At 39.6% G+C, this 13,065-nt stretch overlaps 1 protein-coding gene across 2 annotated transcripts in view; it reads left to right on the forward strand.

Annotated features, from left to right (window-relative positions):
- cacna1hb (calcium channel, voltage-dependent, T type, alpha 1H subunit b) overlaps positions 1-13,065 on the forward strand; it is a 115,297-nt gene that overhangs the window by 59,264 nt on the left and 42,968 nt on the right. For both annotated transcript variants that reach the window (XM_036137457.1, XM_021322227.2), the window contains 5 exons: positions 6,570-6,721; positions 7,168-7,353; positions 8,940-9,057; positions 12,145-12,300; positions 12,974-13,061. In XM_036137457.1, coding sequence (XP_035993350.1) covers positions 6,570-6,721; positions 7,168-7,353; positions 8,940-9,057; positions 12,145-12,300; positions 12,974-13,061 — 700 coding nt within the window. The remainder of the gene's footprint in view (positions 1-6,569; positions 6,722-7,167; positions 7,354-8,939; positions 9,058-12,144; positions 12,301-12,973; positions 13,062-13,065) is intronic.

Consider the following 13,065-nt stretch of genomic DNA (forward strand, 5'->3'; position numbering starts at 1 on the left):
CCCTGCCTCCTAAACAGAGTGACACATCTGGACGACCATAACTCCCTGATTGATGAATATTTAGGAACATGACCTGACTCATTTTATCTTATTTTAGGGCCACAGACTCACCGTGGAGTCCAGATTTGGCATCAGAGCTAAGTGTTGAAATAATGTCATTAAATAAATTATAATCCTGTAAAAATTCTATAGGATCATAAAAGCCTCAGAGTGATTATTGCAGTTCAGAGAAACACCTCAGAGATGTTATAATCTCCTGTGAGCAGCTCGGTGTCAGACTGACGTCACTGAGCATGCTCAGAAGTCCAGCGCCATGTTTGCATAAACTGTGAGGAATAACCCATAATGGGTGTGTTCACTGACGTAACAACACTATGTCACCCATGCCTGCGATATATTCAGTTCATGTGTTTTGACTGGCTGAGCAGCAGCGGACCAAACATGCAAGTTTGTTCTGTACGGTTAGAAATTTACACTTTTTCTTCAGGGTCATAGAAACCACAGTGATTTATAATTAAATGGACAGCTGCAAAAAAAATTCCTGTCTAGTTTTTGCAAAGCTTTTGCTCCCCCACCTTGCATCAATTTTACTCAGTTCTGATTTCCCTTTCAGAACCATGTTACAGGAACCATGTTACATTAGGAGGCGAATGACACCAAAATAGGGTTTTACTTGTACTTTAAAGCGATGCCTAAATTATTACAAAAATAATATTTTAAACCCTTCCGCATCTTAGATTAGCAATTAGCACTGCTAGAACAACTGGCATTACTAAAACATCAGTCTTTGTGTACATTCCCTGGAGAACGTAGAGCTTTACAAAGACATTTCCCATATTCATAAAAAAGGTAAATATTGAAAAGGATAAAGCGGGGCCTTCCTATTATCTGCAGAACTTTTTTTCTCTCTCCCAGCCTGAATGAACTGTAGAAATATCTTGAAATATATAAATAGTTTCTGAATCTCTGTGCCCTGACTTCATTTTAAGCACTGCACAGATATTGAAATTTGCTAACTTTGATTCTTTTTCACTCAGTAACACATCCACACTGAAGAGAATTGTAATATGATACAACAATTGACAGATTCCAGTCACCAGATAGTTTTTTAACAGGAACTTTGAGATAAATCTCTTAAAAATGCATGTACTTGTCAACAGAAGTAAGGAAATTTGTGTTTGGCCATTTAATGCTTTGTTATAACAATGGTTCTTGAAGATAAACGTTGCACTGTGTGACCGGCTGTCTATTTGCAACTAAGTGGTGCTAAATATTTGAGGGGAAATGTCGTTTATGTGTTGAGCAACAGAGGTGAGTATAAGAGATGCATTTATGAAAGAAATTCCAAATTTCATTGGCAAAATGGCTTATTCTGTTAATGAGTCTCGTTTAATGTCTTTTTTAGTGAGTTTGAAGATTTTTATCAACCTCCCTTTGTAACATTTATACCCTAGAAAATGGCAAAGTTATAAAATAAAAAAAACGAAAGGGTTGTAGACCTTAGACTTAACTAAAAAAGAAAAGTATAGAATTAGAAATGTACTTCAGTTGCTTTTTTTTTTTATTTGAATTGGTAGGAGCACCAATGGATGTGAAACAAGTGATTTTTTTTCTTTTAGAGGCCTTTATTTGAAAGTAGGCTGACAGTAACTATGGCTGAGAGAGAGAAAGAGGGGAAACATGAAGCAAAGGCCTAAAGGCTGGGACTCGAACCCAGAACAGCCATGTCAAGGACACAAATGAGACCAAGTCAGCAAGTGATTTACATTTTGTGTAAAGGCACGTTCAGGAGCGGATTAATAGTCCACGATACAAACGAGGCGTTCCAAGAGGTGCGAACGGCACGAAATAGGTGAACAGAATAAAGAAACATTTTGCTTGAGTTAAAAGGTATGAACTTTTCTATCAATTTGCAGCGTATTAAAGGTGCTCGTCGTCCATTTATTTGTTTGTGTTACATATTTAGACAGCACAATTAGGCTATATTTCTATTGAGCAAAAGTGGATTTACTCACCAAAGTAGTAGCTTGTGTCCCAGAGGGAGATCTGTCCTCCGGCCCCAAAGTGTAGCAGCAGGTCCTCATATTGGGTCCTGGACAGACGGAAGTACGGTACCGCTAAAAAGAAACCATCTTCCTGCTACAGGTGGTGGTACTTGCCGAACCAGGTGCCTCTCTGGAGGATCTGGTGGACGCAGGGTCGCCAACACCGTTGTTTAGCTTTTCCATGTTAAGTACAGCACCGTGACTCACTCGGCAAGGCAAGGCAAATTTATTTATATAGCACAATTCAGTACAAGGACAATGCAAAGTGCTTTACATGATTAAAATATAGCAAAATAAAACAGAATAAAAGCAAGTAGGAATAAAATGTAGATATAAAATAGAACAAAAAGTGGTGATTCAGTTAACTGGAACAGTTCAAGGCAACCTTAAACAAATGTGTTTTTAATCTTGATTTAAAGGAACTCAGGCTTTCCGCACCTTTACAATTTTCTGGAAGTTTGTTCCAGATAAGTGGAGCATAGGAACTAAATGCTGCTTCTCCTTGTTTAGTTCTGGTTCTAGGTATGCAGAGTAGGCTGGAGCCAGAAGACCTTAGTGGTCTGGAGGGTTGATACGCTGATAACAAGTCTGTGATGTATTTAGGTGCTAAACCATTCAGGGATTTATAGACTAACAGAAGTATTTTAAAGTCTATTCTCTGAGATACAGGGAGCCAGTGTAAGGACTTTAGAACTGGGGTGATGTGCTCTACTTTCTTAGTCTTGGTGAGGACGCGGGCAGCAGTGTTCTGGATCAGCTGCAGCTGTCTGATCCACTTTTTAGGCAGACCTGTGAAAACACCGTTGCAGTAATCTATTCGACTAAAAATAAACGCATGGATTAGTTTTTCCGACACATGGGTAAAACCCATGTGTCAAGGGTAAAACCCATGTGTCGGTAAAATCTTATCTCCAACGGCAGGTGGTCCAGGCAAATGTCTCACCTGGTGGGAATGCACCTTTAGGCCTTCATACATTGGTCGCGCTCGTTACCCCTCCGCCACGCCCACAAGTGATTTCTTATCTGGAAACTTTAACTGAATAAACTGTCAAACACTAAAGATTTTTTTTGCCCTATATGATTATGTTACTTAAGTAAAAAAATTATTTATTTTGTACATTTATGAACTTGTATGATCTGATAAATGTTATGCATTAAACTTTTTGTTTATAATTCACACATTTATATGAAGATTATATAGGATTTTGCTACAAGGCAACCCGTCTTTTCAAAATCAAGTAACTATAATCTGATAGATTTATTTGATGGTTCTCTGATGGGAAGTGCTTCTAGTAAGACTAACACACTTTGTGTAAATTAGATTTTTATGCTTTCATGGCCCAAAGTGGCTGCATGTGAAGTTTTCCTTTAGAAAACTAAAAATCTTTCAGGAAAGCTTTTACCATCCTAATTTTTTTCCATTACAAATCTCTGTCCATTTTAGGATTAGTAGTTGAAACACGTCAGTAAATATTTGATTATCATAACTCATGCTAGTTTTAAGAGGGCCTTTGACGGTTCAGCCTTCCGAACACCGGAGGCGTCCAATCTAGTCCTAAAGCGTAATGTGTCACGGTTCAGTAGGCAGACGACCCAAACACAGATGTAGAATGAAAACTAAGATGTTTAATGACGAAATAAAACTTACAATCAGGAGATTAGCACATGGACAGGCAGAACTAACCGCGCGTGGAAAACAGCAGGAACCAGAGACAAACACATAAAACTACACTGTTTAATTACTGGGCACAGACGGAGAGAGAAAGCTTGAAGACCAGGTGGAGTAATCGGATGAAATAAGGATTAAAGTGATGAAGGTGAAGAACTGACATAGAGGGAGAATAATAGATGAAGCAGAAACGAAGAAAGCCCAGGAAGAGTAATCAATAAAGACCAAAAGAACTAAACGAATCCAACTAAATAACAAGTTAAAGAATAAGCAAATATTAAAGGATGAATAAATTAAGTAGGCATTATCCTAAAATAACAGAATCAAAACTCAAACACCTAAGGATTATGACATAATGAGTCAAATAATTTCCTTTACAGTTTATTGAGATCCTTTTACTCTCAAAACACCTTTGGCTTTGCAGAAAAAGTTGTGAATGTTTATGCTTGCTGGAACTGGAAGTTAAAATGAATGTGGGTAAAATGTATGTAATTTAACTTTAATTATAGTCACTTCATTTTCATACTGGTGGTTAAAAGGTGTAAGGTTCAGCTAGTGCCGTGGCATTTTGCACTTCATTTGAATTTGCATCAGAAGTGAGCAAATTTTCAGCTGTTTAGAATCCACAGTTTGTTTTTTATTTTATATTTGAGCAGACACAGAGGTGTGCACAACCTTCTCCCTGCAGCATCTCTCCCTTTAGGCACCAGGCAATCAAATGTTTGCTTGTCCTTATATCCCTGAAAAAGGCAAAAAATCTTTTTTTTATTTGTCATTTGATTCCCTGGGAAGACGTTGACTTTAGGATCACAAATCTGATGTCTAAAAAAGTTACAAAGAGGTAGGGTGTTGCAAAAATAGGTGACACCCCTTGATCTTAAACTCATTTTGTTACAACCTCAAGCTTTTAATGTAACTCACAGCTAAAATGAAGTATGCTTCTGGTTTCAAATGTTTTTACAAATAGCAACGTGAAAAGTGTGATGCACATTTGTATTCAGCCTCCTCTTCTGATACCTCAAATTGAAATTCAGTAGCACCAAATCACTGAATAAAAAAAGTCACTCAATTAGTAAATGATTGTGTGTAATTTATCCACAGTAAAAATCTAGGCTATGTAAAGGTCTTGGAGGTTTGTTAGAGAACCAAACAGCTTCAGGAAGATTAAAGAACATAGCAAACTGTTTGGTGCAGTAAATTAGGGAGTTTATTTATTTTATTTATTTATTTTTGGAGATTTTTCGTGGCTCTAATGGCTCACTTTTTATTAATTGGACAAATTGGAGAACAGTAGGAGAACTCAGTATAGTGAGAAAAACAGACCCTGATGTCCTCCAGTAGCCTAAGCCTATAGCAGAGATAACTATAAAGGTAGCTCAGGGTAACCTAAGCTACTCTAACTGTAAGTTAGAGCTTTGTCAAAAAGGAAAGTTGTAAGATTAGTCTTAAAAATAGACAGGGTGTCTGCCTCATGGACCAAAACTGGGAGTTAGTTTCACAGGAGAGGACCCTGATAGCTAAAGGATCTGCCTCCCATTCTACTTTTAGAGACTCTAGGAACCACCAGCAGACCTGCAGTCTGAGAGCAAAGTGCTCTGTTAGGAACATACGGGATAATCAGATCTCTGATATATGATGGAGCTTTATTATTAAGGGCTTTATACGTACCTTTATTAAATTCTATTCTTGATTTAACAGGAAGCCAATGAAGGGAAGCTAAAATTGGAGAAATATGATCCCGCTTGTTGATTTTCATCATAACTCTTGCTGCAGCATTTTGGATCAGCTGGAGGCTTTGAACTGCATCTTGTGGACTTCCTGATAGTAAAGAATTACAATAGTCCAACCTTGAAGTAACAAATGCATGGACTAGCATTTCAGCATTAAACATTTCATCATCAAACTTCATTCCCAGTCCAGTTATGGCACAACTGCAAACCTGCCCAGACATGACCATCCGCCTAAACTGACAGATGGGACAAAAAGATAATTGGCCTATGGTGGTGGTTCTCAAATGTTTTCATACCGCCCTTTGAAGAAGGAAAATATTTCAGGCCCCCTCATCCCAACAAAATGGGTCAAAAATGTAACCTTTATCATTTTCTGTTTTAATGCGTTAAAGCTTTCATTCTGAAGATTACTCAGAATCCCTCCTGAAATGTATAACATATGTATGATTTCTAACAACTAGAAAGTTTCATCATTGCCACAGTTACACTATATAACATTAACAATAATATAAATTGCTTTAGCTCGACCCCTTCCACTTTCCAACTAGAAACAGATTTATTTATATTTATTTCAGTCTTTGCATCTAAATGTCCTGTAAAATACAAGGATGTTTGGGCTTCTTCTTCAAAATGTGGATAAGTTCAAAAGGTAGGAATTACTTTTGAAATGCACTGTGAAAATTTCCCCTCTTTGCGCTTTAAAAAAAAATCCATCAGCTTTATATGTGATGAGCTCCTCAGTTTAAATTTTCACTGCAGTCATAAGATGCGGTCCATGTGTACCATGATAAAAAAAAACTCTGAGGGCAGTCTGAATAAACCTTACTGAACCAAATGATCTACGCTTAGTAACGGGATTGAGCATTTTCTGCTCTTATTTGTGCCTTTCTTGTGCAGCCTTAAGTTCTGCAAGGTCTGCCTCAAGTAACTTTCATGTCCTTAGTGATAAAAACAAATATGCAGAAAATGCAAAAAAATGCAGAAAACAGTGGCTATGGTAGTTCTGGTGCTCACTGATCCATACAGACCAACAGTGAAACCTTGACGAACAACCGCACTGCACAGTAACTGCCTGTTTCGGTTTATTTGTTCATTTCTGTTTCTCCCCGTGTATCTCCCTTTTAGCCGCAGGAGCTGACGGATATTCTGGAGATCAGTAACATGGTGTTCACCAGCCTCTTCAGTCTGGAGATGGTCCTGAAGGTGCTGGCTCTCGGGCTCTTTGGCTACATCAAGAACCCTTACAACGGCTTTGACAGCATCATTGTCATAATCAGGTGTGTGTGGGCGGGGGGAGGGGTATTTGTCCGTGTGTTTGCAGGGAAATGGAAATTCTGTCATTAAACCCTCGCCTTGTTATTGGGAAATCCTTTTGATCCTTGCTGCACGGCCTCACAGCTGCTGTCACAGTGATGCTGACTGAGGTGATTCAGCCAAATGGCTGCACATGAAGTCCGGAGGGCTTGTGTTCACTCTATTATGTAGTACTAGAAGCTGAATTATGCATCTGTGTTTGAAGCCTTTACTTGTTCACTGCGTCCTTTCACGCTGCTCCCACTTCCTTTAATGATCCGTGGACCGTAAATTCAGTTTTTCAGCCACCATATGTCACATGGAAAATAATTTACTTCTCTCCACTAATTAAGAGATTATTTTTTTTGACTGTGTGTTTGCCAGTGATGGATATTAACTCCTCCGTGACTTGTGTGTGTGTGTGTTTCAGTGTGTGGGAGATTGTGGGCGAGGCTGAGGGAGGCCTGTCGGTGCTGCGTACCTTTCGCCTGCTGAGAGTTTTGAAGCTGGTGCGCTTCCTTCCTGCTCTGAGGAGACAGCTGGTGGTGCTCATGAAGACCATGGACAACGTGGCCACATTCTGCATGCTCTTAATGCTCTTCATTTTCATATTCAGGTATTTAAAAGGTCTTTTAATTTGTATGAGATTTATCGGGCAATTGCGACTCTGTTCAATTCCACCCATACCAAAAGTAACTCAACAAAACAAAGAAGTCCATTAATGATATGGAATCTACTCATATAGGAAGGTCTAAATCCCATTACATGGAGTCTAATTCAAACACATTATATTACAATACAGTTGGAATCAGATGACCAGCTTTCTACGGTCGTTCACTTTTCAGCAATTGTTTAGACTTAGCAATAATTTGACGATAATAGAGAGGAACACCTCTCCTCCAACAGGAAACAAACTCCAGCAGGAAACAGGTCACGCCAGATCTTCCTCAACCAGGTCTGGGTCGAGAGGAGTGGAAAGGTACACAGGAAAACCAGGAAAATTATGGTCTAGGAGTATTGCCTATGCTAAAGGGGCCATATCATGCTTTTAATGCCTTTCTTTCCACATTTAAATAATTTAGTTGTGGTAGATATACGTTTGAACTGCAATGCTTTGGTCTGAATTCCTTGTTATTGTTGCTCCCACAGCCTGAGGTCTGAGGTGCAACCGAACATTTTCACTCCTTGACATCCTTGAGCATGGACTACAAAATTGCAGCAAAAGAAAAAAAAAATGGTGGATTCACAAAATTAGTTAGAAGACAAGCCCTTGTTTAGCCGCTCTGCAGCAAATACTGTGACGTAATTGTTCGAAAAGCGTAAGAGAGAATAGAGAAAACCGAACGGCTCAAAAATATGACCCAAAGAGAATATAAAAATATCTGCACAGTACAGGGAGAGACTACTTTCAAATTTGTACTCTGCACTGACTTAAACTACACGACAAAATAAGTTTAGGGGTTATACAAGTGGATTTCGCATGACACGTCTCCTTTAAAGAAAAACTTAGTAAACAGGGTTAACGAGAGAAATTGCTCAGTCAGTGAGCAATCGCACTACTAAACACTTACTAAAGGTTTAAGTCAGGGGTCCTTTCCCTAGAAAAGCAAAACAATAGCACACAGAGTTAACGGTCGCCAATTATGAGTTGGAAATTAATTGATATTCAAGTGAACACTGAACCACTAAGTCAGGGGTACTTTCTATGAAACAAAAACACGCAAATAAACACAAATGCATCAAACAAGGGTGTATTTTCTTCTAAAAACAAATAGATCAGTTTATGGAAGCAATATCCCCTTTGGTGGCTTCATCTCAGAAATAGACACAGCTTACAACAGAGGTACATAGCCAGAAGTACTCTCAATAGAGAAAACAATGAAAGTACCCAAGGTTAATGGGAGCAATAACTTTCTCAGTGGCTTTAACCAGGAATGAGAGCTGAGCTTGGGGTATTTTCTATAAATAATAAACACAAGGAGGAGAAAGAATTGATGGCAGCAACAGCTCTTTTAATTGGTTTATTTGAGACAGAAACATAGCTAAATCGGAGCTCTGTGTCAGGGGTACTTTCCATCAGAAAAAAACATGACAGCAACAGCTTCATTATAGTAAAATGTTGTTCATCATATTCCTTTCTCATAAACCCGAAATTACTCTGCAATGTGTGTGATTTCTTGTCTGTGTGTTTGTGTTCTGCAGCATTTTGGGGATGCATCTGTTTGGCTGTAAGTTTGGTTTGCGTCAAGACAGCGGAGAAACTTTGGCAGACAGGAAAAACTTTGATTCTCTGCTGTGGGCGACCGTCACCGTGTTCCAGGTAAGACAAACACTCCACGCAGACAGAGAGACCAAACACGCCGACTGAAAACGTGGTAGAGGATTTTCAGCACCCTGTTTTTAGTGCGCTTCAGACCCTTTCAAGTTTTTAATAAGTTGATTCATCTTATGTGGAAAAACGCAACGATGAGCAACGCACAAAGTGAAGATTTTCCTAAAAATGCTGCACCGTTATGTTTAACACCATCTGATGAGCCACCTTTAGTTTATGTGTTTCAGGTATAAATGTCCCCATCAAATTCAAACCTCACAATGAATATTAACACAAAACAAAAACAAAAAGCTCCTATTTTATTTGATAAGAAATATAACAACATGTAGCAGAGCCAAAAGGGAAAACTCATACTAAATCTTCGGTCTGAAGCAACATGTGCATACCAAAAAAAGTAAAAAACAAAGCAACTGGACTTGTTTTTCGTAGTCCAGTTGCTTTGTTTTTTTACTTTTTTTGGAATGACCATGACCTGGATGACTGAGAATCTTCACCAGAACATGTGCATAAACACGAAAGACTCTGGAGCATCAAATACGGTGCAGTGAATACGTATTTGCCCTATTACAGATTTATCTGTTTTTGCTGCTGTTTTTTTTTTCAGACAAAGATGACCTGATTAAAAGTAATTGCTTTTTCAAATGGGGCCAAGTCAATTTAAGTCTGACAGGTTTCTAATTAAAACATAAACGGTGGTGCCACCCTTTTTGGCAACAACCTAAATAACCATTGCAGTAATTGTCAGTGGGTCTTTCACATTAATGTGGAGGAATTCTGACCCACTCTTCTGTGCATTGGGGTGATGGTTGGATCATGAATGGCCTCTTCATCGTCAGTCCAGACTTTGACTAGGCCTCTCCTAAACCTACATTGCATTTTTTTTAACCACTGAGAGTTGCTGGTGTGTATTTGATCATTATCCTGCTTCATAAACTATGCGGGCTTGAACTCAAGGCCATGAATTGATGGATGGATGTTCCCATTTCTGGTAGAGATCAGAATTTAATGTTTCTATGAAATGCTACACATCATCCTAGACCAGGGGTCTCCAACCTTTTTGAAACTGAGAGCTACTTCACTGGCGTTGTGTCATAAGAAGGGCTACCAGTACTGACCTTTGAACAAGAACAGCCAGAGTTAACCTTAACTTTATGTGAAATAAACACATTTTTCATGCTTTGTCATAGATATTGTCGTCTTTAAATCTATATAAGTGCAAGTGTGAATATACAGAAAGAGTAACAGAATAAAATGAAGTTTTAGATGCAGCTCACAGGCGGGTTGTGCCATTTTTTAGAACAGGTTCTTGGGCGCCACATGTGGTCCTCGGGGGCTACTAGGTGCCCGTGGGCCCCGTGTTGGTGAACCCTCCTCTAGACCTAAAGAATCACTGCAGCTACAGACCACCACACTACCACCACCATGTTTGACGGATGGTATAATGTTCTTCTGCTGAAAAGGTACAAGAAATGAACGTCATCTACACCAGGGCTGCAAGAACAAAATACTACAACATGTAGTTGAACTTGCACTTGCAGCCCACGTTTGGATCTTCTTGCAGCTTGTTCTTGATACAATATTTAGGCAGAGGTCTTTTCCTGCATTGAGTCGGAAAACTGTCAAATACAAATGCTGCAATAGGAGGAACTGGTATGACGACTTCCCAAGAGTCCTGCGTTTAATTTCTTGTGAAATATGACACGTCCTCGCCAGAAAGAACGTTGTTCTTGTTGTTATCACCTCAGGTAAAGGAACAATCTTCTCTGTTCTTGCTGAGGATGCACTGGCCTTAAACTTTTAGTCCAAATGTACACAAACATGTCAAAAGATCCACGGTCCAAAGAACATTGTCCCAAATGTGTCGGGAGTCATGAAGTTGTTGTTGGCAGAAATCAGATTTCTTTTTTTTTTTTCTGAGTTGTGGTCTTTGCCTTGGAAATCTCCCATGGATGTCATTTTTGTCTCTTTCTTATCACTGAATCATAAACTGAGGCGAGTGGAGCCTGTAGCCACGCTTTAGATGCTTTTCTGGGTTATTTTGTGACCCTCTGGATGAATTGTTGATGCGCTCTCATTTCAATCCTTTTAGCTGGCCTCTTCAGGTCTGTTTCATATTATCCATGTGTGGATTTGACACTAAGTAAGTAAATACAATTTTGTTTAAATCCCGTGTTTCAAGACATAGATGGTATCATGCTGTAGAGAAGAAAAAGTTAAACATCAGTACATCAAAAGAGTAAATTGATGGAATGGCTTTTAACTCCTTTGAGGCTGTTAGATCGCAGTAACGTTTTTTTTCTTATATTTTCTTGAATTTCTTTGGATCATGTCATTTTTCTTTAGATCTTTTAGCCTACTTCATGATTGCACAGCTCTGGCTGTAATCACACCTGTGTGTTGCTGGTGAAATTAAATGTAAATCATTTTGTTAATCACAGTTAATTAATGGTTTAACAATCCCGTAAATCTATTTCCACTTTGGGCTAAATTAGTTTGGATAGATTTTCCCTCTTGAGAAACAAAAACTGCATTTATTCATCTGATATTTGTCTGATTCTGAAGCCTTTGTGTTGATCTGAAAAAACAAAAAACAAAACAACAACATCTGAGCTGGGACAAAAAAGCAAAAAAAAAATATGAGAAGTCTTTCGAGAACAAAACGCTTTTTCACAGCCCTGCATGTGCTGTGGATGTAATATTACAGTAACAGGAGTAAAATTCAAACTGCATCTGCTAATTATCTTCTCTGTTATTTCATCTCCCCCAGTTAGAGAGCTGCCACGCTCTTTTTTTTTTTTTTTTCTTTAGCGAAATATAAAAAAAAACCTCCCAGTGGGCAGGTAAAAATTGCTTCACAATCAGAAAGGAGAGAAGCAGCAGTAAAACACACGTCTCCACGGGAGATTATTCCAACACTTGTGAGAAATCATTATTGCTCAAATGAGAAGAAGAATGCAAATATTTTCATGCGTAACCCCCCTGATTGCAAGTGATCCTGCGTTAGAAGTAACTCAGCATCGTGTGTTTGTCTTAGCCTGACAGTGGGACTTCTAAAACGTCTCCTCTAATCTGCAGATCCTCACCCAGGAGGACTGGAACGCCGTGCTTTACAACGGGATGGCCTCCACCTCCCCGCTGGCTGCCCTCTACTTCGTGGCCCTCATGACGTTCGGAAACTACGTCCTCTTCAACCTGCTCGTTGCCATTTTAGTCGAGGGCTTTCAGGCTGAAGTAAGGGCAAACATGCAGCTTTTATTTGAGCTACTTAGAGGAAATGAGCCTAATTGCGCTCTGTTGTGCTGATGATACCAAAGCTTCCTACTGGAAAATAATCTCCCCCCTCTTTTTCATCACTCTTTCCTCTCTCGCCTCTCTCTCTCTCTCTCTCCCTCTGTCTATCTGTCTTTCTCGCCGACACGCGCTCGCACTCACACTCACAATACTCTCCTGGGTAGGAAACTGTTTGATATCGCTCGTCGTTCACAGCTGGTGCGCTTTTGTTGTTTAGTTTCCATCTTTTATCTCCATCATCAGAGAACACTTGCTCTCCATCATGCACACAGACCCACACACACACACACGTATAGATACCCTTTGCCAAAGCCGTCTGCCTCAATCTTTCTGGCGTGAATTTTAATTAAATTCAGTAAGGCTTTATTGGCGTGACTACAGGAGATTGCTGCCAGAGCAATGCACATAGCTCAACTAGGGAGCACTGGAGATTCCCGTTTTCTCCCCGTCTGTCTCCGGCTCTTTGTTTCTTAATCATTCCCTCCCCGGCATCCTCGTGTCTTAAAAACAGTCAGCAGTGTGTTGCAACAAAAGCACTGTGGTGACGATAAAGATTGTGACGACAGGGGGGGGGGGGTCGTCCCGGTGGCCGGGTGTCCCTTGTGTGTTTCAGGGCGACGCCAACAAATCCGAGTCCGATGACGAGAGGCAGTCACTCGGCTATCAGGATGAGGAGAAGCTCAGGGAGCTCTACGCTGCAGGTAA

Source organism: Fundulus heteroclitus, chromosome 5 (genome assembly GCF_011125445.2).
Source record: "Fundulus heteroclitus isolate FHET01 chromosome 5, MU-UCD_Fhet_4.1, whole genome shotgun sequence".
NCBI lineage: Eukaryota > Metazoa > Chordata > Actinopteri > Cyprinodontiformes > Fundulidae > Fundulus > Fundulus heteroclitus.